At 34.2% G+C, this 27,006-nt stretch overlaps 1 protein-coding gene and 1 pseudogene across 1 annotated transcript; both read right to left on the bottom strand.

The window, feature by feature from the left end:
* Positions 1-449: 449 nt before the first annotated feature.
* LOC142530484 (caffeic acid 3-O-methyltransferase 1-like) lies at positions 450-1,223 on the bottom strand. The gene is made up of 2 exons (XM_075636318.1): positions 820-1,223; positions 450-741 (listed from the first exon to the last, which is right to left on the bottom strand). Exons 1-2 carry the CDS (start codon positions 1,221-1,223, stop codon positions 450-452), a joined length of 696 nt encoding a protein of 231 aa, XP_075492433.1.
* A 19,884-nt stretch (positions 1,224-21,107) lies between these two features.
* Positions 21,108-23,212, bottom strand: LOC142531911 (caffeic acid 3-O-methyltransferase 2-like; annotated as a pseudogene).
* Positions 23,213-27,006: the final 3,794 nt, after the last annotated feature.

The raw sequence follows: 27,006 nt of genomic DNA, 5'->3' as shown, positions 1-27,006 counted from the left end.
GTAAAAACAATGACATATATAAAGTAGTTGTTATAAAGGCTATTTTGCAGTCATGCTTCCACATACATGACCCAGGTGTGACATTTATTATTATTATTGAACAATTTAGAAGACTAACAAAATGGTGAAAATAGGGGAAGTTGGCTGCCAATAAAATATATATATATATATAATTATATTATTATATATATATATAAATTATATGATGAAAACAATTTTACCTTCATGATAATGGCATCGCCTTTCGGAACACTAACGAACATGTCTAGCCACCTATGTGCTCCATGCCTGGTCAATACAAAAAGGTCGACCAACTTCGAGTTTCACATAAACCATCTAATTAAATTAAAAGGTGGTCTCAAAACACAAATATTTCAATGGAACCACTTTAAAATACATGATAAAGAACCAACACAAATATTTCATGTACTTGCATAAGATGGTGCGTCTCAAATAAAATGGGGCAAATAAAAATTAATGGCCTTCATAGTTGGATGCTTGGATATGATCATTTTCAGGGAATCACTGAATCCACCTCCAACATCGACCAAAGTTCCCATACCCTTGAATCCTTCATAGGTATCTAGAATTATTTTCATCAAAATTGTCGAAGAATTGGACATTGCACTATTAAAAACCTTGCTAAATTTAGGATTTGTGCCGTGATACTCGAATGCGCTCATTTTATATACTTTTTCAAAAGGAACTCCCCCCTTGAGAATTGCATCTTTCAGGTGGTACCTACACATACAATTATTAAGGATTAATTACACACAAATATATATTACTTGTAGAGGTTGATATGTAGTTGATATTTGCCAAGTCTCCAAGTGATCCTTGTCTAGATTCATGATCAACATAGGGGCTAGAGAAACTCCATCATCATTCTTGGTGTAGAACTTGCAGACCGGAGTCAAGGAATAAACCCGCTCAACGCCGCCATCAGGCAGAGTTTTCACTCGGCAATTTAAAAAAGAATAGCTCGCGAGCAGGCGGAGGATTCTGTCCACCATGTTATGCTCCTCTGGATTGTTGGTGGGAATTTCTGCGACGAGTTCTACTGGTGAAATAAAGGCGTCGGGCCCCTTATTATTCATGATTTCAAAGAGGTCAAGATCCAACGCCACTTTGAGGACATTAGGCAGCACTGAAGCAGAGGCTAGTTTCATGGAGAATAAGAAAGAAGCCTCGTCCCCTTGTGCAACCTCCATTTTCAGCCTCATTTTTCCTAAAGAGATTGAGAACATGGAAGCAGTACTGTGGGTAGGTGTGTGCATATGCGGAGACAAACATATTTATAGTAGCTTGTAATAATTGTTATAAATTGATTTTTTTGATATAATATGAATAAAATTAATCCATATTGCTTTAATCAAAATTAATTTATTTTTGCATTAATATACATAATCGTTGCATCATGGAAATTAACATATATGTATGAATGATGCATATAGACTTACACATCAAACAAATTTAACTAAATTTGGTATGTTAATATGGTACAATAGTTTATGTAAATTTTTAAAATATAAAAATTTCAATTATTATAAAATCAGGAAACGGAAATAAGGATACTATTTTAATAGGTGGAAATTATATTTTTATTATCAAACTAATGAATATTTTCATTTGAATCTATAAAGCATATATATATATATATATATATATATATATTCGCGATATAGCATACATTTCTCACTAATACTCGATGTTAATTAATTAAATACAATAACATAAACACACAACTCCATTACTTCAAATGTATTTTCTGATCTTGTCAAATGCATTATTTATATACGTTTTCTCATTTATTGCATAAATTTAGAAAAAACATTTATATATACTTATTTCTGAGATTTATTACGCATGCAATTGCTACCTTTGATCCTAGAATGTAAATCTAATCCAATACGTATATGCTGAGGAAATCAAAGTTGACAATAGTCTGAGATGCACAAATGAGACAACAAATTGAAAGAAAGAAAATAATTTCAACTTTAATAGCGAAACACCAAGAAATCAATAGTCCTCTCAAGATATTTATAACATCTCAAATGTGCATCTTTCTAAGTGTTGGAACATTTCATATTCTCAATCTTGATTTTGATGTTAACAAAATTTGTTATTGTGTTTCTAACATATTTACTTAAGTGTGAAGTTATTAAAACAAGAAGCAGACTGAAACTAAATTCTGCACAAACTAAATTTCTGGCAATTTTTGGTATTTTTATGATATCTCTCAACTGGATGATTCAAATGACAATCCGTCAACTGGTCTGTTTAGAAAACGCAATTTGGGACAAGTCGTATTTCACGTCAGTTGGGCAAATTCGGATGTTATCAAGGTCTAACTGATCGCTGAATTATCAAACGGATTGCAAGAAAACAACAATCGGTTTGGTATGAGCAGTTGAGGTATTTTGTTCATATCTCTCAGCTCGATTATTAGAATCAATCGATTCAGTATGCGTTGAAAAGGTAAGACAATGATCTACAAATCATCTTCAGAAGTTAAAGTCTGAATCGAAGCTTAAGATGCTAATAAATGACGATTAAGCTAGTGGTTCTGCACAAATTGAAATCAACGCTGATTTCAATTGACCAACTGAACTGAAATTGAACAAGACCAGCCGAAGACCAGTTGAACTGAACCAGCTGAAACTGAACCAGACCAGCCGAAGACCAGTTGAACCAGACCAGCTGAGACTGAACCAGACCGCTGAAGACCAGTTGAACAGAACAAGTTGTCCAGTTGACCAGAGTTGACCATTCGAGAAAATGCCCAGCAAGGCGAATTTGACCGTTGCAATTTCAGAAAAAGTACAGAAACTTTCCAAACGGTCATATTCTTGTGTCTAACATATATATCATTGTTGGGGCCTATAAATATAACATCTAGCATATCAAACAAGAGCTTTTGAAGATGATTCAAAGCATGAGCAGTTAGCATGAAAAAATCAGCTAGTTGAGAGCACAAGCCCTTGTGTGATGATACATTTGAGATGTACACTATAAAGGATAAATTCCTCACACACAATCATTCACACATATACAAGAGAGTTGAACTTCAAATATTGTTGAGTGAGTCTTGCACAAAGACAATAAACTTGTGTATGTAGTCTTTGCATATGAGACATTAAACAATATGCTGATTGTGAAGTGCTGCCTACAATCTTGAGTGCTAGGAGTTCTAGTTAGGTGCTGCCCTTCCGGATCGGGTTTATACAAGTAGTTGTATAAATCAAAGTCTTCTAGTAAATTCTTCTTAAGGGGAAGAATGGGTGACGTAAGAGCATTTGAAGTCTTCGAAAATCCATATACAAATTCGTGTATATTTGTTTATTGCATTTACTTATCATTTTCATAGTTTTAAAGATGCATTGTTGAAAAATTTTATGTGTTCTACAAATACCAAAATTATTGCATATCAAGTGTTTGATAAAATGCTTCAACCAAAATATTTTTTTCTCATTCAACTTGCATTTATTTTAAATGATTTACAAAATATTTAATCAGTTTCTACGAATGATTATTTCGAGTGTCTTCTGCTTTGTTTGAAAACCAAACTCGATTTAATTCATCGGTATTCAATATTTCAAAAATCAAGCTATAGTAGCTCAACGATGACCCCCCTAATCGATCATGTCACTAAGTTTTTTTATAAATAATTTTTTTTAAATATAAAAGTTCAAAATTAATGTATGTGATGGAGTTTTACAAAAATAATGAAAAACTCCACCACTATTGACGGACGCCACAAATAAGATTGAATCTCATTCCAAAGATGTTGTTGTCTCTCATTTGAATCTCAAGATATTTGCACCGTTCATGTATCATGAACGCTCTTGAAATCGATTTCAAATCAATTTATTCTTTGGAAGATGTTGTCTCTTAAGTCTTTAAAGTTGTTGAGTCATCTGGACTCGGGGCTTTCTCAGTTCATCTTTGGACATCTACATGGATGAGCTGAAAAGTTTCTACACGAGAGAGATAATAACTGAAGACGGAAAGATATTGTTGCCTTTGGGAGATGATAGTCTATTAATCGAGCAAGTTTGTTTCTCTGCATTGTTTCCGTTGCCCATTGAAGGGCTAACTGACTTTTCTCTCATACCTCAACAAGCAGTTGAAGAGATAAAGGTGAATTTTTTAGCATCTGGTGATATTATCAATACTTCTGGAAAGAAGAAAGAGATGAAGTTGGAATATCAACTTCTGGCTGATGTTGCGGCCAAGTCAATTCTAATGGGGATAGATTCTTTTAATTGCTACACAGAAGAAATTTTTTTGGCGATAATAACTGAAACGTTTACTATTCGTTTTTCTTTAAAATATACAAGAATTTTTATCCCTTCCTACACTATTCGGCCGAACTACCATACACATACATATATATTTTAAAAATACCTTTGAACCATTTAAAATAAATTCACCAACTATTATTTGAAAATCCGAATGAAAGAAATTTAAGCATAAAATTGAAAATCATCAACCAACCTAACTTTAACATTTTCAAAAATAACCTTAACTCTAACATCCTCTCAAAAACATCATAAGTCATGAAATCCTAAAAGTAACTCAAATCATTTAGCATAAATCATAAACGCAATTTATTTGCGGAAAAATAGCGCTGGTCCTCTGGTTGTGTGAACCTTCAGTCAAGCAAGATCAACCATCAAGTCCCTCATTAACATCAACATCATGCTCACCTGCATCAATCACACCCAGTGAGTTATTGACTCAGCAAACCTTAACCATGATAACAAGTAGTACATATACAATTAAATGCAACAGTGAAAATACTTTTACTTAAAATATCTTTTCATGAATATGCATAAACTTAAATATTTTTCCTTACATCATATACATTTTCTTTTTCATCATATACATATACATTTTTCTTTTTATTAAACTCGGATCGTTTATTCGACCTTCAGCTGAAACGAAAGTCACAATTATACGTGTAACACAGTACTGGGCGGCGGGGACATCAGAGACACTCTCACCCGTCAACTGAGCATTGGCCTTCATATCATCATACCATGTCGATGGAAATATAATTGTCGGGCTCCCTCTAGGGCCATCTCTCGTAAACGGACTTTCTCTGGGGCCTTTTCCCTCCCGATATCTCAAATCCTATCACCGTATTATTCATAATCACTTCACCCCCTTTAACGTTTCATATTTTCATCATTTATAAAAATTCATGCATATAGAAATCATTTTTCTTTTAAACCAAGCATACAACACGTATTTTAGCATTAACGTTTCATCATAAAATTTCATAAATATTTAAAATAAACACATTAAAATTTTTTACAACATTCAGGGCACTGCCACGACATCAACTATTTTTAGGTGTAAAATGACCGTTTTACCCCTAGACTTAGAATTTCTCGATCTTGACATTTTTTTACTTTCGTTAACTCTAGACCATCCCAAATAATTATTTAAGCTTAAATTAAATTTTTCATATTTTTATTTAGATTAAATTCGAGGCTTTTAATTTAATTTCCTATTTATTAACTCGTAAAGTGTTAAATTCTCTGATTAATTCAAACCTTGATATTTTAATCCCCAATTTTAAACATAGACTTTTTATGCCTAAATTACCCTTGTGAACCATGAATCAACCCCCGTGGCTCATGGTTCGAATCCCTTAGCCATTATTATCCTAATTTGAACCCTAACTTGTATCCCTCGAGCCACCTCACGATTTACTCGAGCCAAACCCGAGCCACCTTGAGCCAACCCCTAACCAGACCTCCTAGGAACCCTATTGAACCCTCAAGACTCGCCCTAACCCACACACCTAGCCCCTCTATCAAAACCTATCCGTGCGAGTTACGCTCCTTGACTAGGAGTCTTTTACTCGACTAGGACTCTACTACCCGAGCCACCACTGAGCCACCCTCCTAGGACCATGACTAACCTCTTTAGAGTCCCCATGGCCCAGCCCCCACGGCCCATGCATTTAAAACGTGCATGGATCATCTCCCTCATGCGGCCGCGGCTAGGAAGAGCCTTGCCATGCGCCTCTTCTCCTTCAGCCCTTCCAGCTTCGTGTGGACCTTCTTTCCTCGAGACCAGGACCCTCACGAGTCCATCCCTTCACCCTGAAAGAGCCTCACACAACCTCCCTTCCTAATATCCCAAAGTCGATCCCCTACCATACTTTAAACCTTCGAGTCGTGCGTGCCTTGGATTCTTCTGATCTAGCCCCAAACCGTGACCCTTAAGGCCCCTAAAACAATCTGAATTTGGCCCCTTTTTACGTCCCTAACATGGCAGCCCCCTTGGTGCTATATTACAATAGTTTTGCATTATAAAAACACATGTTCATGGCATAATATGACCCAAAAACGAAAATAATACACGAATAACATATTTTACATGCAATCATGCTTCAATCAAGTAATATGGTGTAATAGATGAGAAAAAAAGAATTAAGGTGTGTTTTTAAGTTTATTAAGCACCAAAAACGGCTTGAAGATGCGAGAGACGTTGACGGAGAGACGGGGGAAGGAGCTTGCTGAATTTTTCTTCAAACCTTGCATAAATTTCCTTCCAATTCGTGTGGTGTGTGTTGCTGATGGAGAAAAAGAGTCCTATTATTATTTTAGGTGAAGGGGCGTGAGTTGTGTGGGGTTTTGGGGAGGGTTTTTTGCTTTTATTTTAATTAAAACTCATGGTGCAAGCTTGGGCCTATTATCCAAGTATAATAGACCCATAAGCCCATTAGTTATTATTTAAAATATTTTGTTTAGGAATGTTTGTGAAATTATTAGCCAAGTTCTCGAAAAATTCATATTTTCGTCGAAAATCAAATACCGTTTAAAAATACGACTCGGCGTATAGAAACACCTCAAAACACCCCATTTTCCAAAATTTCATTTAAAATACACCACACATTAAACAATTAAAAATTATTATTTAATAAAAATATTTTCCCTTATATGCTCTCCGGTCTCCGTTCCTCGATCACGTCTAACATTTTAAAACACATTTTTATGCACTCTAAAATAAAACTACATTTTAAACATGTTAACATGCCTATCATAATCAATTCATGCAATTAAAATAATTTAATTAAAATACATAAGAAATTTGATAACTTACATGCATCTGGTTCACGTGGACATTCAAATTTTCGAGACGTTACAACAACCACAGCCACATGACTCAAAGTTAACTAGTCAGTCATCATGTTTCAGATTCTAAAGGAGATTATTCAAAATTAGAAGCAATCAGTTGGATTCGCCATCCTCTTGATCTGATTATTTGAAGACTCAAGAGCCTTACTGAGAAACTCTATAACTTTGCACAAGTTCAAGGCTCTCACTGCACCAAATATCATTTCTCTCAAGCCTAAAGGACATGCACTGAGTGTCTCTCCTGCTAGGATATTGTTCATCAAGAAGGAAATTGGAGAAGAACTGGCTACTGAAAGGAAACTGGTTGAAAATAAGGGAAGCAAGTTAAATGGACCAAGACAATGTGAAAACTGATTCCGCAATCCAGTGACTCTGAGGTATTAACTCATTCACCTCTTCCGGAAAATGCCAGAACTACAAAAACCAGACCAGACCACCAATCAAGACAATATCTATATATCAGATACAAGTGGTCTTAGGGGTGATCATGGTGCAGTTTTGCGATTTTTTAAAAAAAATTCAAACCGAATTGCTATATGCGGTCGCTTAGTATTTTGAAAAATTAATCGCGGTTTTACATAAAAAAAAATTAACCTTACGGTTTTGAGCGGTTGCGGTTGGTTTATGGTTTTTTTAATAAAAAATATTAGAACACATATTCTAATTTATTTGAAAACAACAACAATATATTATCTTCAAATATAAAATATAATTCAAAGCATATAAAGATCAAAATAGATAAAATAATAATCAAGATTCAAAACTAAGTTAATAATTTAACAATACAACACATTCACAACAAAAATGACATTTACACTATATTATATTTTTTAACTTTCAAACTTCAAACAAAATATTGTAGCAAAAGAAATAAATACTTTAATAAAAAAACTAATATTAATAATAATTAATAAACATATAAGTTTAATTTGTAATAATAATAATTTTGAAGAGAGTTGAGATATAATGAATGATGACTTCTTTATTTTAATATGTTGTTTACAAATTATTATAATTCTAGGCCCAATATTATGGTAAGCAGTTTAAGTGGTGCGGTTCTTGGTAAAAAAAAATAACCGAACTGATTATGCGGTGCGGTTTATGACTAATATTTTTAATCGCGGTTTTTATAAAAATATTATGAAAAACGGTGCGGTGCAATTCGGTTCGGGCGGTTTGGGCGGTTAATAAAAAAATTTGATCACCCCTAAGTGGTCTAGTATACTGAAAACAAGGCTACTGACCATCCGACATAAAATTTGAAACTGATAGTGGCAGCAGCTCTGCCTAGAAAAATCAATATGAAAACAGCTCTCCTTCCTCCAAGACCAACAAAAAGAGAAAGCATCCGATATCCCATCCAATCCACCAGGTCAGGACTGGTCTCTACCTTACCAACGGAAACGAGAAAAGTAAAAGCTAAGGTGGATGAATCTCATATCTAGGAACCAATATAAGCAATCCAGACTCAAATATACCTACTGATGGATGCATTTAATGATTTTTTTTGCAGAAAAGATAAAGTTTTTTGATGAATGTGTGTAATTTAGAACAATCATCATGGCAACAAAATTGAAGAAAAGGGATATGTTGATAAGGTACATAGCACTAGAAAAGGTGTTCTACATCAAGTGAAAACTGTGGTCATAGCTAAAGCTCTTCAAGGACGAGATTATCTTCTAAACCTTATAAAAATTCAAAATTTGACCACAGTTTGTGTCAAACAAAGATCCAATTATGATCCTTCATTCCTAACCGCACTTGATAATATAGCTGTGATAAATCAACTAGATATGGACATGCTATCCTTGCAGATGAAGGTCAAATTATAGGAGAATGATCACAAATTGTTTGAGCCAGTGGATTCCAAGGAGCAGAGAGTGGGTGGTTCTTCATTTCAGTATGTCTCTGAGTAGCCGACTGACGATGACTCCAAGGAAGCCAAACTGCCCAATCAGTCGGATCCTATCACCTTTTCACCTTTGAGGCATATTACTCTAGCCAGTATTGAGGAAGTTCTGCAATCCATTGCAAAACAACAACAAGATGATATTGAAGATGAATTTTTACTAAGCAAACTACTTTCCACATCTCCCTTGACCAACTTGATCTCTAATGCAGAAGTCATCCTATCTAAGGATGTACCTACGATTGAATCTGATGAAGCTTCTTCTGTTCGAGAAATTGTACAATAAATAGTTGAAAAAGCTATGACTGAACAAGATGATCCGAAACCGGAAGAACGAATCAGTTAGACTATAGAGGAATATTCTAAGGTTCATATCAGCCAAACTGAGTCAAGAGTCCTAATTGTCAAACAAGAAGGGCCTTCTAAAAGTCAAGCTCTTGGACTGACAGTTATTGCATCCAAATAAATACCAAGAATAGAGCCATCATCTACTAATTTGGACTTAACCAATGAAACAACTCTGGATCAGATAAGTTCTAGTCTCGGTGTCATCTCCTCCTCTACAACAGTTCTGAAAAGAAGCAATCTGAACAATAAATAAGTCTTAGAATCTTTCAAAGATAAAATTCTCAAAGAAGTGTCAGATCAATCAAGAGGCATGATCGACAAATTTTTTCGACTGCAGTAGATCAAAAAGGCCAAGGCAACCACTTCTACTCATCTTGGTGAGCAAACTCAAGCCAATAACTTTCAAATCTACAACAAGATAGAGGAAGCTCAAGCAAATTTTAATGATAAGATTGACGACGTCAGTTTTTAGTTAGCTTCTGTCAGTTCCTACCTAAAGCCACCATCTGGTGTTGACAAAAAAGGGAAGAGAAGAAGAAGTAAACTAGTTCCTGTCAGCCTAAATCTACTGATACGCAAAAGAAACCTACTAATAGATACTCTAGTCAGTTTAGATGATGATACATGAAAAACAGTGCATATATAATCAGTTAGATAATTTAGTTGTTTGCACTATTGAAAATAAATGAATTTGGAACTTTTTGGCATAATTTTGTCAAACACCAAAAAAGAGGAAATTGTTGGAATATTTTAAGTTTTGGTGATTGAACAAAGTTGCTTATCCAATGGATAATTAATAACTTAACTTAATTGAATTCAAGGAGGAAAACTGAACTTTCATAAGAAGAAGTTTTCTAAGAAGCTTAACTAATTACAAAATCGGACTGATAAAAGATAAAAAAAGTGACGTAAAAATTTTGAAATCTCTGAACATCCAGAAACAACCTTGTGTTTATTTAATCTCAGTCTACCTACCTTACTACTCTTCAGAAAACTCCAACTGATTTTCTTGATAAGTCATTTGTTCCACCAATTTCAGTAAGTCAACTTCCGCATTGTTCACACTTTGACTTATTGAGAACCTAATTGAAAAGAACAAAATTTCAGTGTTGCCAATCTAACCGAACTATTTTCAGATAAATTTATTCATCCCCTTCAAAATTTATTTTGGATTCTAACAACAGTCGATTGTAGGCCGCAACTTCATTTTCGATCCAATTTTGATCCTTCATGCCTAACCCGCATTTGATGATATAGCTGTGATAAATCAATTAGATATGGACATGGTCTCCCTGCAAATGAAGGTGAAATTCTAGGAGAATGATCACAAATTGTTTGAGCCAGTGGATTCCAAGGAGCAGAGAGTGGGTAGTTCTTCATTTCAGTATGTCTACGAGAAGCCGATTGACATTGACTCCAAGGAAGCCAAACTGCCCAATCAGTCATATCCTATCACCTCTCCTCCTTTGAGGAAGATTACTCTAGTCAAAGTTGAGGAAGTTGTGCAATCCATTGCAAAACAACAAGATGATGATGAAGATGAATTTTTACTAAGCAAACTACTTTCCACATCTCCCTTGACCAAGCTTATCTCTAATGCAGAAGTCATTCTATCTGAGGACATACCACTAAAACAAAAACGCCAAACGACAGCGGATAATAGCTGCCAGAAAACAGTTGTAATTGATAGTGTTGTTGAAAGGGCGTTCAACGACAACATATTGCGAAGGTTTATGACATATCGTCGCTAAAATTAGCGACGATTTTTTACTAAGCCGTCGTAATTAGCGACGGTTTAGACATAATCTATCGCTAATTTATTAAGAAAAATAAAAAAATTACTTTATAATTAAATAAATCTACCAAAAAAACTTGCAATCTGGCTAAGCTAATAATATTCATGATCTTAACTAACACTAAGAAATTTACCAAGAATTGAAGTGAAAAAATTTACCCTAAATCGAAACTAAAATCGTCTGAGAGAAAAATTTATCGTAGATGTGGACGGTGTGGAGGAAAATAGACAGAAAACACGGGTATTTATAGACAATTTGCGACGGTTTTTGGTAAAACAATCGCTATTAGCGCTGGTTGTTTATTAAATCATCGCTATTAGCGACAGTTGCTTATTAAACCGTCGCAAATAGCGACGGTAAAGCAAAATGCTTATTAAACCGTCGCAAATAACGACGGTTAAGATTAGCGACGGTTAAGCAAAAACCATCATGAATAGCGATGGTTTAATAAATAATCGTCGTGAATGGCGACGGTTTTTGTTTAAATCATTGCTATTGGTGACAGTTTTTGTTTAAACCGTCGATAATTTAAAAATTGCGATGGTTTTAATAAAACTATAGCCAAATTCTCTAAAATCGTCGCTAATTAACAATGGTTCGCTAAAATCATTGTGGTTTGTCCAAAAAACACGCTAATCCACAACGATTTTCTAAAACTGTTGTGGTTTGTAAAAAAAACACACTAATCCACAACAGTTTTACAAAAACCGTTGTCGTTGACACAAAAAAACAAGCTCATAGACAACAGTTTTCAAAACCGTTGTCTTTGGCCTAAATAGTAAGCTAAAAGAAAACGGTTTTTAGTTGTCTTTGCTTAAAAAAACGCGCAAAGACAATGGTTTTTTTGTAAAACCGTTGTCTTTAATGTGTTGTGTATTCAATATTTTTTTTAGTGTACTTATGATTGAGCATTACGAAGTTGCTTTTGTTCAAGAAATTTATACAAGAAGTAGTTGAGATACCTATGATTGAACAAGATGATCAAAATCGGAAGAACAAATCAGTCAGACTATAGAGGAATAGGTTGAGGTAACTATCAGCCAAACTGAATCAAGAGTCCTGATGATCGAACAAGCAGGCCTTCTAACAGTCAGGCTCTTGGACTGACAGTTATTACATCCAAATAAATTCCAAGAATAGAGCCATCATCTACTGATTTGGACTTAACTAATGAAAACAACTCTATATCATAAAATTTCAAGTCTCACTGTCATCTCCTCCTCTGTAACAGTTCTGAAAAGAAGAAATCTGAATACTAAAGAAGTCTTAGAATCTTTCAAAGATAAAATGCTCAAAGAAGTGTCAGATCTATCAAGAGGCATGATCGACAAATTTTATTGACTGGAGCAGCTTAAAAAGACCCAGTCTACCACTTCTACTCATCTACGTGGGCAAATTCAAGCCAATAACTTTAAAATCTACACCAAGATAAAGGAAACTCAAGCAAATTTTAATGACAAGATTGACGACGTCAGTTCTCAGTTAGCTTCTGTTCTTGCCTACAAGCCACCATCTGGTGTTGAAAAAAAAGGGGGAAGAGAAGAAGTCAACTAGTTCCAGTCAGCCAAAATCTACTGATGCACAGAAGAAACCTACTGATAAATACTCTGGTCAGTTTAGATGATTATACATGAAAAACAATGCCTATATAATAAGTTAGATAATTCAGTTGTTTGCACTGTTGAAAATAAATGGATTTGGTATTTTTTGGTATAATTTTGTCAAACACCAAAAAAGAGGAAATTGTTGGAATATTTTAAGTTTTAGTAATCGAACAAGGTTGCTGATCTAACAGATAATTACATAACCTAACCGAACTGAATTCAATGAGGAAAACTGAACTTTCATAAGAAGAAGTTTCTTAAGAAGCCTAACTTATTACAAAACCGGACTGATAAAACATAAGAAAGAGTGACTTAGGAGTTTTGAAATCTCCGAACATCCAGACACAACATCGTGTTTATTTACTCTCAGTCTACCTACCTTACTACTCTTCAGAAAACTCCAACTGATTTTCTTAACAAGCCATTTGTTTAACCAATTTCAGTAAGTCAACTTCCACATAGTTCAAACTTTGACTTATTGAGAACATAATTGAAAAGAACAAAATTTCAGTGTTACCAATCTAACCGAACTATTTTGAGATAAATTTATTCAACACACCTTCAAAATTTATTTTCGATCCTAACAACACTCGATTGTAGGCCGCAACCTCATTTTCGATCCAATTATGATCCGTCATGCCTAACCGCATTTGATGATACAGCTGTGATAAATCAACTAGATATGGACACGGTCTCCCTGCAGATGAGGGTGAAATTCTAGGAGAATGATCACAAATTGTTTGAGCCAGTGGATTCCAAGGAGCAGAGAGTGGGTAGTCCTTCATTTTAGTTGTCTGTGAGAAGCCGATTGACAATGATTCAAAGGAAGCCAAACTGCCCAATCAGTAATATCCTATCACCTCTCCACCTTTGAGACAGATTACTCTATTCAAAATTGAGGAAGTCGTGCAGTCCATTGCAAAACAACAAGATGATGAATTTTTACGAAGAAAACTACGTACTTTCCACATCTCCCTTGACCAAGCGGATCTCTAATGCAGAAGTCATCCTATCTAAGGACATACTTATGATTGAATCTTACGAAGCTGCTTTTGTTCGAGAATTTTATACAAGAATTAGTTGAGATAGCTATGACTGAACAAGATGTACAAAATCGGAAGAACAAATCAGTCAGACTATAGAGGAATAGGCTGAGATAACTATCAGCCAAACTGAATGAAGAGTCCTAATGATCGAACAAGCATGCCTTCCAACAGTCAGGCTCTTGGAATGACAGTTATTACATCCAAAAAAATTCCAAGAATAAAGCCATCATCTATTGATTTGGACTTAACTAATAAAGTCAACTCTGGATCAGAAAAGTTCAATTCTCGCTGTCATCTCCTCCTCTGTAACAGTTCTGAAAAGAAGAAATCTGAATACTAAAGAAGTATTAGAATATTTCAAAGGTAAAATGCTCAAAGAAGTGTCGGATCTATCAAGAGGCATGATCGACAAATTTTTTCGATTGGAGCAGCTAAAAATGGCCCAGTCTACCACTTCTACTCATCTTGGTGGGCAAATTCAAGCCAATAACTTTCAAATCTACACCAAGATAAAGGAACCTCAAGAAAATTTTAATGACAGGATTGACGGCGTCAGTTCTTAGATAGCTTCTGTTCTTGCTTACATAAAGCCACATTCTGATGTTAACAAAAAATGGGGAAGAGAAGAAGTCAACTAGTTCCAGTCAGCCTAAATCTACTGATGCACAGAAGAAACCTACTGTTAAATACTCTGGTCAGTTTAGATGATTATACATGAAAAACAATGCCTATATAATAAGTTAGATAATTCAGTTGTTTGCACTGTTGAAAATAAATGGATTTGGTATTTTTGGTATAATTTTGTCAAACACCAAAAAAGAGGAAATTGTTGGAATATTTTAAGTTTTAGTAATCGAACAAGGTTGCTGATCTAACAGATAATTACATAACCTAACCGAACTGAATTCAATGAGGAAAACTGAACTTTCATAAGAAGAAGTTTCTTAAGAAGCCTAACTTATTACAAAACCGGACTGATAAAACATAAGAAAGAGTGACTTAGGAGTTTTGAAATCTCCGAACATCCAGACACAACATCGTGTTTATTTACTCTCAGTCTACCTACCTTACTACTCTTCAGAAAACTCCAACTGATTTTCTTAACAAGCCATTTGTTTAACCAATTTCAGTAAGTCAACTTCCACATAGTTCAAACTTTGACTTATTGAGAACATAATTGAAAAGAACAAAATTTCAGTGTTACCAATCTAACCGAACTATTTTGAGATAAATTTATTCAACACACCTTCAAAATTTATTTTCGATCCTAACAACACTCGATTGTAGGCCGCAACCTCATTTTCGATCCAATTATGATCCGTCATGCCTAACCGCATTTGATGATACAGCTGTGATAAATCAACTAGATATGGACACGGTCTCCCTGTAGATGAGGGTGAAATTCTAGGAGAATGATCACAAATTGTTTGAGCCAGTGGATTCCAAGGAGCAGAGAGTGGGTAGTCCTTCATTTTAGTTGTCTGTGAGAAGCCGATTGACAATGACTCAAAGGAAGCCAAACTGCCCAATCAGTCATATCCTATCACCTCTCCACCTTTGAGACAGATTACTCTATTCAAAATTGAGGAAGTCGTTCAGTCCATTGCAAAACAACAAGATGATGAATTTTTACTAAGCAAACTACGTACTTTCCACATCTCCCTTGACCAAGCGGATCTCTAATGCAGAAGTCATCCTATCTGAGGACATACTTATGATTGAATCTTACGAAGCTGCTTTTGTTCGAGAATTTTATACAAGAATTAGTTGAGATAGCTATGAATGAACAAGATGTTCAAAATCGGAAGAACAAATCAGTCAGACTATAGAGGAATATGCTGAGATAACTATCAGCCAAACTGAATGAAGAGTCCTAATGATCGAACAAGCAGGCCTTCCAACAGTCAGGCTCTTGGAATGACAGTTATTACATCCAAAAAAATTCCAAGAATAGAGCCATCATCTACTGATTTGGACTTAACTAATAAAGTCAACTCTGGATCAGAGAAGTTCGAGTCTCGCTGTCATCTCCTCCTCTGTAACAGTTCTGAAAAGAAGAAATCTGAATACTAAAGAAGTATTAGAATATTTCAAAGATAAAATGCTCAAAGAAGTGTCAGATCTATCAAGAGGCATGATCGACAAATTTTTTCGACTGGAGCAGCTAAAAAAGGCCCAGTCTACCACTTCTACTCATCTTTGTGGGCAAATTCAAGCCAATAACTTTTAAATCTACACCAAGATAAAGGAAACTCAAGAAAATTTTAATGACAGGATTGACGGCGTCAGTTCTCTGATAGCTTCTGTTCTTGCTTACATAAAGCCATAATCTGATGTTAACAAAAAAGGGGGAAGAGAATAAGTCAACTAGTTCCAGTCAGCCTAAATCTACTGATGCACAGAAGAAACCTACTGATAAATACTCTGGTCAGTTTAGATGATTATACATGAAAAACAATGCCTATATAATAAGTTAGATAATTCAGTTGTTTGCACTGTTGAAAATAAATGGATTTGGTATTTTTGGTATAATTTTGTCAAACATTAAAAAAGAGGAAATTGTTGGAATATTTTAAGTTTTAGTAATCGAACAAGGTTGCTGATCTAACAGATAATTACATAACCTAACCGAACTGAATTAAATGAGGAAAACTGAACTTTCATAAGAAGAAGTTTCTTAAGAAGCATAACTGATTACAAAACCAGACTTATAAAAGATAGGAAGGATACTGATAGCCAAACCGATTCAAGGTTAACTGATGAAGCACAACTGATAGTCTATCTAGTTTATTAAGTCCATATATTCCCTAAAAAATCAGTATATTCAGTGATTAAGGATCCGTGCCCAACAGAAATAGCGGATAAAGTTTTACCTACTAATAGTCACTAAACCTTAACAGAATGTCAGGTTTCGGCACACTACTAGAACATGTCAGAAAGGACAATGATATGGCAACAACGATATCTACATTTGGAAACGAATGTATTTTGAAAAGATTATCGTTGCAGATTAAGTTATAAATAGATAATTTGAACAAGCTCTAAATATTAGACAGTTACATATATCTTTGGATTATTACTAACAAACAAACTGATCTTCTCTGTAGAAGGTTTCCGAGAGCCAAACTAAAATAGCCAGCACATGCTGATAAGTCATTATATGATTCTTCTGAACTGATTTACAATTTGACTTGTGAAAATGATTTCTAGATCATTCTCTTATATTTGTAACTCATATTGAATCATTCTATTTTCATAATCGAGCTGAGATATGACCAAAAAATTAGAACTAGTTAGACTGAGCTTATTGATGTTTTTTTCCTCTGCTCGATTTTGCGACTAATATTTCGTCTAAATAACATCCGAACTAACTAAGCTATTGTGAAATATTACTTGTGAAAAATTAATTGTTTTATTCAGTCATTTTGGCGGCTTGTCACGAGCTCTGAGATATCTACATAACACCACATCTCGCCAGATTTTCAACTCGTTTGATTTCGAGTTTTAGCTTTTAACTTGAGCTAGCAACTTCACACTTGAGTAAATATATTTGAAACACAATAATAAGTTTTGTTATCATCAAAATTAAGATTGCTTGTGTTTCTCAACCAAAAATCTCTCGCAAAATTTTTTTCCCCCTCAATATTTAAAATCAATACCCCCCTTAAAAATATAATTAGATACCCTATTATATTTTTTGTAGTTCAAAATTACAAAAGTACACGCCCCAAACCCTGGCCCGCGGCTGCGTGACTGCACAATGAGCCCTTATAGCAACTACTTCGTATTCGTTCTCGCTTTACGAAAATGATTAATCCAAGTTGCTTTAGAAGTCCATTGTAAGCCATTATAAACTCATTTTAAATCTTTCATTTTTCAGATGTGGGACAAGGGTATCACAATCACCCCTCCTTCAGAATGCGACGTCCTCGTCGCGGCCTGACCCCTCGATCCACCAGCACCGAGAATCTAGAGGTGGCTCCTACAGGTTCAAGAGGTGGCTCCCATCATGTAGCACTTTGCCCCGCAGGTTCAAGAGGTGGCTCCCATGCACGTAGCACTTTGCCCCGCATAGCACTTATTTCTCGGTGTTCCATGCCAGTGACCGGCTCTGATACCATTCTGTCAAGCCCTGAACCCTGGCCCGCGGCTGCGTGATTGCACAATGAGCCTCTATAGCAACTACTTCGTATTCGTCCTCGCTTTACGAAAATGATTAATCCAAGTTGCTATAGAAGTCCATTGTAAGCCATTATAAACTCATTTTAAATCTTTCATTTTTCAGATGTGGGACAAGGGTATCGCAGTCATAACTAACCAAATTTCTCCATGATCAATCTGCAAATTTATACCACTAAAATCCTCTACAAGTCTAGTTTACAATACAAAAAATGGTTTTTCATTTCGACACTTGAGCACGGAGTTATGCCATTTTTCCACGGTTGCTGCAAGCTGCTTTAAAATTCAACTTGGCATATACATGTTACAAAATATGAAATTTCGAATTTTAATGATCGGGATCAGTTTAAAATGCTCTTTCAAGAACAACCATTTCTGATACCATTTGATAGAATCAATTGTGAGATAATTGTTGAGCTGTAATAGCTCGGTTCTTTAAATCTTGAACACTGAGAAATTAAATCGAGTTTGATTTACATACCAAGCAGAAGACACTCAAAATAATCTTTCACATTTTGAAAATCGTTAAAAGAAATGCAAGTTGAATATGTAAAAATATTTTTGGTTGAAGCATTTTATAAAACACTTGATATGCAAAATTTTAGGTATTTGAATAATACAAAAAATGCTTCAACAATGCATCTTAAAGCTAATAACAATATTTAAATGTAATAAATAATTAAACCAAATTTTTTTTATGGATATTCGGAGATTAACAACTCTTACGTCACCCCTTATTCCACTTAGAAACGATCTACTAGATGACTTTGATTTATACAACTCTTTGTACAAACTCATTTCAACTTAGTACTAATCTATTGTCTAATTAAAACACCTAGCATACTCTAGTGATGGTCGTAAACTCATAATACACATAATGTTTAACATGTTTTGTGTCAAGACTACAAACACAATCTTTGATGTCTTTTTGTGAAGATTCATTATACTAAGCTTTGATGCTCAACTCTCATGTGTATGTGCTAGTGATTGTGTGAGGAATTTTAAAGTGTATGTATATATCAAATGTATCATCATACTTTTTTTTTGTTCTTATTTTAACTAATTTTTTTATATAGGTTGTCCATGATTTCAATCCCTTTCCAAAACTTGTATTTGATCTCCAATATATGTGATATAGATTTTAGATACAAGAATATGATCGTTTGGAAATGTTGTGTACAAATTTAGATATTGCAATAGTCAAATTCGTATTTCTGGGCATTTTGCGAAACTAGTCTGTTGATGGTCTGATCTGATCTACCATCAAATCAGATTGGTTTGGTCTCATCCGATCTGTTTGGTCTAACTTGAGCTGAACCAAGTCAAGCTGATCAAGTCGAGCTGTTCTGTTCTTTTGAATATAACTCTTGATTTATCGATTTCTGAGCAAAATGGTAAATATGAAAGTTGTAGCATTTCTATTACTTTCCATGGAATCAAGAATCACAGAATTCCATGTTCGTATGAGATAGATATTCACAACACATCAGACAGTTAGCAAGTAGAACATGTTCTTCATTCAGTGCAAAATTATCAACTTCATTATGGTTTAACATCTTTTTTTTTTATACTGACTTGTTAAGATGATTTTTATCCATTCTCTTATCTTCATAACTCATACTGAATAGTTATATTTGAATAACCGAGCTTAGAGATATTACCAATATACCATAACTGGTCAGATTGAGCTGATTGTTGTTTCTGTTTCTGTCAACTCGATCTTACGACTAATATTTCGTCTTGATAGCATCCGAACTAATTGAGATTTTGTGACATATGACTTGTGGAATATTGAGTTTTCTATTCAGTCGTTTTGGCGACTTGTCATTTTCATTAGTGAGCTGAGAGATATCATCAAAACACTTCAGCCCGCCAGATTTTTATCTTTGTTGATTTCGAGTTTCAACTTCCAACTTGAGCTAACAACTTCACACTTGAGTAAATATGCTAAAACACATAATAACAAATTTGGTTATCACTGAAACCAAGATTACTTGTGTATCTCAACCCAACATATAGATTTCAGTTTTTCATTTTGTTTCATAACATTTCAGATTTTTTATTTTATGCTTGCTCATATATTTTTGAATTTTTAATGATCGATAAATTTTAATTTATTTTTTAAAAAAATTGGTTAGAAAATATTTGTTTGTTCATTTTCCATATTCAATGGTAGCTAATCTTCCAAGGAGTTATATTTTATATTCTTTTATTACCCACTTAATTATTATATGTTAAAAAATTATGTCATACATGTTATATAACGCAAATATATATATGCTAAAAATATTGTTTGTGTTCAAAGTATAGGTAAGTAGAAATCAAACCAAACCAAATCAGTTTGATATTTAATCGATCACATTTTAGATTGATTTAAAATTCACCAAGTCAAAAAATTAGTTTGGTTCAAAGTTTTGCTGAAAAAATCCTAACTAAACCAATTTCATATGTACATTGTTTTTTATTACACATATGTATATATTATTTTATTTTTCGTTTGTATCATATCAAGATCTAGTTAAATATAGGTGTACATATTGATATTTATCTATTTTTGTATGATATTTGTAATGATGTTATCATACATTACAATGTTAAGTGATTAATATATATATATATATTCATATTGGTATTTATATAATTATATTAGCTAGTTTAGAAATTTTAAATTTTGTTTAAAAATAATCAAATACCCTGGATTTTATTGAAAAACCAAAATTTTTTCGTAAAAGATGATAAAAATACAAGTAAAAAATGGTGAGTCGAGGTAGTAACAAAAAAAAGATATTGGTTTTAATATATTGCATAAATAAACAATTGGCGGGCTTTAGGTGAAGCTAAATATTTTATTCTTAGAGTTGAACTTATCGTCAATATGCATGCGATTCAAAATACATAATGAATTTAGGGGGAGATAATTAAGCTTGATCATTATTTAACACCAGCATGATGTACACGCCGTCCATTATTTATCCATTAGTTTTTGCATGTTAACAAGAGTAAAAGATAAAAGGGTCATAGCAAGCCCAAAGTTTTTTATTATAAAACAGTAATTATCTTTAGCTACTCAATACTTCTTTATATATTTATTTAAAAAACTCCATGACCGAGAGTGGGAGAACACAACAAACTGCTCGAGATTCTTTGAATCCTACTTGCTTTGCCAATGCATGAAATTAATTTTCTGTCCTCTCCTTCCCACAAGGACTATATGCTAGCATAACATGTCAGTATGTAAATTACGTATAAAATCTTCTTTTGGGGTCTCTGAAAGGATACGCTCCACAACGATGATTTTTCCGTTATTTGGAAGTGCTTCATGGCATCTCTTCAATATTTTTAAGCATTGTGTATTACTCCAGTCGTGAAGAACCCCCTGTAGATATGATAAAAAAAAGATTTGAATCGGTCTAATAAGAAAATAATTATAAAAATATTATTACAAAGTTGTAAAAAACAAATGGGAATAAAAAAATTATGAAAAAGTAAATTTTTTTAAAAAACCGGTGGAAAATTAATGTAAACAACTATTTAATTATATGTATTGAATAAAATATACATTTCTTATGATGTCCCTATAATCCCACATTGAAAAGAAAAAAAAATTAAAAGAGCTTGCGATGTTTACAATGAACTTATGTAGTAGCATCAGTTAATTATTTTGTAAGACAAATGTTTATTTTGCAGTCAGTCTTCCACATACATGACCCATGTGTGACATTTATTATTATTATTATTATTATGGCAGAACAATTTAGAAGGCTAACAAATGGAGAAAATAGGTAAGTTGGCTGCCTATAAATAATATATATTTGTGTGTGTGTGTGACATATATTATTATAATTATAATTATAATTATTATTCTTATGGCAGAACAATTTAGAAGGCTAACAAATTGGTGAAAACAGGGGAAGTTAGCTGCCAATAAAAAGTATAAATATACACATACATACATACATACATACATATATAAATATATATATATATATATAAACACACACACGCACACATATATTATATGATGAAAACAATTAAGAAGGCTAAGAAAAAGGTGAAGATGGGGGAAGTTGGCTGCCAATAAATAATATATATATATATATACACACACACACACAAACACACACGCACACATATACTATAAGATGAAAACAATTTTACCTTCATGATAATGGCATCGCCTTTCGGAACACTAACGAACATGTCTCCACCCAAGTGCTCCATGCCTAATCAATACAAAAAGGTCGGCCAAGTTTAAATTTCACGTAAACCATCAAATTAAATTAAAAAGTGACATTCAAACACAAATATTTCCATGGAACCGCTTTAAAATACATTACAAAGAACTAACACAAATATTTCACATACTTGCAAAAGATGGTGCATCTTTAATAACATGGGGCAAATCAAATTAATGGCCTTTATAGTTGGATGCTTAGATAGGATCATGTGCAGGGAATCCGATTCCACCTCCAACATCGACCAATGTCCTCAAACCCTTGAATCCATCGTACGTATCTACAATTTTTTTCATCATAATTGTCGAATAATTGGACATTGCTCTATTAAAAACTATGTTAAATCTAGGATCTGTGCCGTGATACTCGAATGTGCTCATTTTATATACTTTTTCAAAAGGAACTCCCCCTTCGAGAATTGCATCTTTCAAGTGGTACCTGCACATACAATTATTAATGATTAATTACACACGCACACAAATAGTATGTGTAGAGGTTTATATGTAGTTGATACTTGCCAAGTCTCCAAATGAACCCTGTCTTGGTACATGATCAACAAAGGGGCTAGAGAAACTCCATCACCATTCTTGGTGTAGAACTTGCAGACCGGAGCCAAGGAATACAGCCGCTCAATGCTGCCATCAGGCAGGGTTTTCACTCGGCAGTTTAAAATAGAATAGCTCGCGAGCAGGCGGAGGATTCTGTCCACCATGTTATGCGCCTCTGGATTGTTGGTGGGAATTTCCGCGGCGAGTTCTCTTGGTGAAATAAAGGCGTCGGGCCCCTTATTCTTCATGAGTTCAAGGAGGTCGAGCTCCAGCGCCACTTTGAGGACATTAGGTAGCACTGAAGCAGAGGCTAGTTGCATGGCGAATAAAAAAGAAGCCTCGTCCCCTTGTGCAATCTCCATGTTTGTATTCATTTTTCCTGAAAAGATTGAGAACAAGAAGCAATAATTTGGGTAGGATTGTGCATATGCAGAGACAAACATATTTATAGTAGCTTAGCTCGTAATAATTTTTATAAATTGATTTTTTTTGTTATAAAATGAATAAAATTAATCCATATTGCTTGAATCAAAATTAATTTATATTTGCATTAATATATATAATTGTTGCATCATGGCAATTAACATATATGTATGAATTATGTATATATTTGTTTATTTGTTATAGAATAGGCCGTATATCATTAATGGATGGTCAAATTACGTATTAGTTAGGACACATTCCTTGAAATCCACGCCACTCAAGAGAGCTACATGCATTTTGCTGTATCTATATTATATATAATAACACATCATATTAACTAAATTTGATATGTTGATGCGGTGCAAAAGTTTTTTTACATTTTTTTCTTCGTAATATTTATTACTTAACTTTGTTGGAATAATTTTATTAGTAATTTTTATATGTCTCTCTATTCTTTTCCAATTTTTCACCAATTTATCTATTATTTATCTAAAAATTCAAACTATCTCAGTAAATTTTATGTAATCAGTAATCTATAAATATCATATTCTAATAAAATAATTTATGTATTTTACCCCAAAATTATCAAAGAAAAAAAATTAATATGACATGTATCATGTGCCATTGAACACTAATTTATTATAAATTACTGGATACTACGATCCCCATTAATTTATATATCTGGTCTATAGAAAAATTTTATGTTTAAAAATTTCAATTATTATAAAACCAGGAAATAGAAAGAAGGATACTATTTTCACAGGTGGAAATTATATTTTTCTTATCAAATTAATGAATATTTTGATTTGAATCTATAAAGCATACATATATTTTCCCCATATAGCATACATCAATTCTCACTCATACTTGCATGCAATTGCTAGCTTTGATCCTAGTCCAGTACGTATATGCTGAGGAAATCAAAGTTGACAATAGACTGAGATGCACAAATGAGAACAAATTGAAGCGAAGAAAATAATTCCCAACTTTAATAATGAAACACCAAGAAATTAATAATACCTTCAAGATATTTAAAACTTCCCAAACGTGCATCTTTCTAAGTTATTTTTGTAAAACTCCACCACTAATGACGGACGCCGCAAATAAATTTGAATCTCATTCCAAAGAAGTTGTTGTCTCTCATTTGAATCTAAAGATATTTTCAGCGTTCCTGTATCATAAAGGCTCTTGTAATCAATTTCGAATCAATTTATTCTATGGAAAATGTTGTCTCTCAAGTCTTTAAAATTGTTGAGTCATCTGGACTTGGGGCTTTTCTCAGTTCATCTTTGGACATCTATATGGATGAGCTGAAAAGTTTCTACACGAGAGAGATAATAACTGAAGACGAAAAGATATTGTTGCATTTGGGAGAGGACAGTCTGTTAATCGAGAAAGATTATTTCTCTGCATGCATTGTTTCAATTGCCCATTGAAAGACTAGCTGACTTCTCTCTATTACCTCAACAAGAAGTTGAAAAGATAAAGGTGGAGTTTTCTGCATCTGGTGATATTATCAAAAATTTTGGAAAGAAGAAAGAGATGAAGTTGCATTATCAACTTCGGGCTGATGTTGTGGCTGAGCCAATTCTAACAAAGATAGACTCTTTTGATGCCTACAATTCAGAAATTTTTTTGGTGATAACAACCATTGCCACGTGACTCAAAGTTAACTAGTCGATCATCATGTTCCAGATTCTAAAGGAGATTATTCAAATTTAGAACTAATTAGTTGGATTCGCCATCCTCTTGATCTGATTATTTGAAGACTCAAGAGCCTTACTGAGAAACTCTATAACTTTGCACAAGTTCAAGGCTCTCACTGCACCAAATATCATTTCTCTCAAGCCTAAAGGACATGCACTGAGTGTCTCTCCTGCTAGGATATTGTTCATCAAGAAGGAAATTGGAGAAGAACTGGCTACTGAAAGGAAACTGGTTGAAAAGAAGGGAAGCAAGTTAAATGGACCAAGACAATGTGAAAACTGATTCCGCAATCCAGTGACTCTGAGGTATTAACTCATTCACCTCTTCCGGAAAATGCCAGAACTACAAAAACCAGATCAGTCTACACCAATCAAGACAATATCTATATCTCAGATACAAGTTGTCAAGTATACTAAAAACAAGCCTACTGACCATCCGACAGAAAATTTGAAACTGATAGTGGTGGCAGCTCCACCCAGAAAAATCAATAAGACAATGGCTCTCCCGCCGCAAGACCAAAAAAAAGAGAAAGCATCCGAGATCCCATCCAATCCACCTGGTCGGGAGTGGTCTCTGCCTTCTTCATAGCCACAGGGAAAGGAAAAGCTAAGTTGGATGAAGCTCAAGTGTCGGAACCAATATCAGCAATCCAAACTCAAATATACCTGTTGAAGGATGAATTTAATGATTTTTTTTGCAGAAAAGATAATGTTCTTTGATGAATGGGTGGAATTGAGAACAATCATCTTTGCAATGAAATTGAAGAAAAATGATATCCTGAAAAGGTAGGTAGCACTAGAAAAGGTGCTCTACATCAAGTCAAAACTGGTGTCAGAGCTGGAGCTCTTTAACGACAAAATTATCTTCTAGATCTTCTAAAAATTCCAAATTTGACTACAGTTTGTGCCAAACAAAGATCCAATTATGATCTTTCATGCCTAACCGCATTTGATGATATAGCTGTGATAAATCAACTAGATATGGACATGGTCTCCCTGCAGATTAAGGTCAAATTCTAGGAGAATGATCACAAATTGTTTGAGCTAGTGGATTCCAAGGAGCAGAGAGTGAGTGGCTCTTCATTTCAGTATGTCTCTGAGAAGCCGACTGACGATGACTCCAAGGAAGCCAAACTGCCCAATCAGTCAGATCATATCACCTTTCCACCTTTGAGGCAGATTACTTTAGCCAGTATTGAGGATGTTGTGCAATCCATTGCAAAACAACAACAAGATGATATTGAAGATGAATTTTTACTAAGCAAACTACTTTCCACATCTCCCTTGACCAACTTGATCTCTAATGCAGAAGTCATCCTATCTAAGGATGTACCTACGATTGAATCTGATGAAGCTTCTTCTGTTCAAGAAATTGTACAATAAGTAGTTGAAAAAGCTATGACTGAACAATATGATCCGAAACCGGAAGAACGAATCAGTTAGACTATAGAGGAATATTCTAAGGTTCATATCAGCCAAACTGAGTCAAGAGTCCTAATTGTCAAACAAGAAGGGCCTTCTAAAAGTCAAGCTCTTGGACTGACAGTTATTGCATCCAAATAAATACCAATAATAGAGCCATCATCTACTAATTTGGACGTAACTAATGAAACAACTCTGGATCAGATAAGTTCAATTCTCGTTGTCATCTCCTCATCTATAACACTTCTTAAAATAAGCAATCTGAATACTAAAGAAGTCTTAGAATCTTTCAAAGAAAAATTCTCAAAGAAGTGTCAGATTTATCAAGAGGCATGATCGACAAATTATTTCGACTGGAGTAGCTCAAAAAGGCCCAGGAAACCATTTCAACTCATCTTGGCGGGAAAATTCAAGCCAATATCTTTCAAATATACACCAAGATAGAGGAAGCTTGTAACGCCCCAGATTCGACGACTGTCCTCACTGTACCAAGACGAATCTTTCCAGCGTGATTATGTCCTCACTCACACGCACCCTGGGAAACTTCCCAGAAGGTCACCCATCCCAAAATTGCCCAAAGTCAAGCACGCTTAACATTGAACAGTCTCGGAATCCCTTTCATTCCCGTGTTCATTC

Source organism: Primulina tabacum, chromosome 17 (assembly GCF_025594145.1).
Source record: "Primulina tabacum isolate GXHZ01 chromosome 17, ASM2559414v2, whole genome shotgun sequence".
Taxonomy (NCBI): Eukaryota; Viridiplantae; Streptophyta; class Magnoliopsida; order Lamiales; family Gesneriaceae; genus Primulina; species Primulina tabacum.
The sequence above is the reverse complement of the archived record's forward strand: the minus strand, read 5'-3'. Positions and strand labels throughout refer to the sequence as shown.

Excerpts from the sequence above, each read along its gene's own strand:
- LOC142530484 (XM_075636318.1), bottom strand. The coding sequence starts at position 1,223 with ATGAGGCTGAAAATGGAGGTTGCACAAGGGGACGAGGCTTCTTTCTTA. Across the intron at positions 742-819 it reads AAGGATCACTTGGAGACTTG|GTACCACCTGAAAGATGCAA; the intron begins GCAAATATCAAC and ends TTGTATGTGTAG.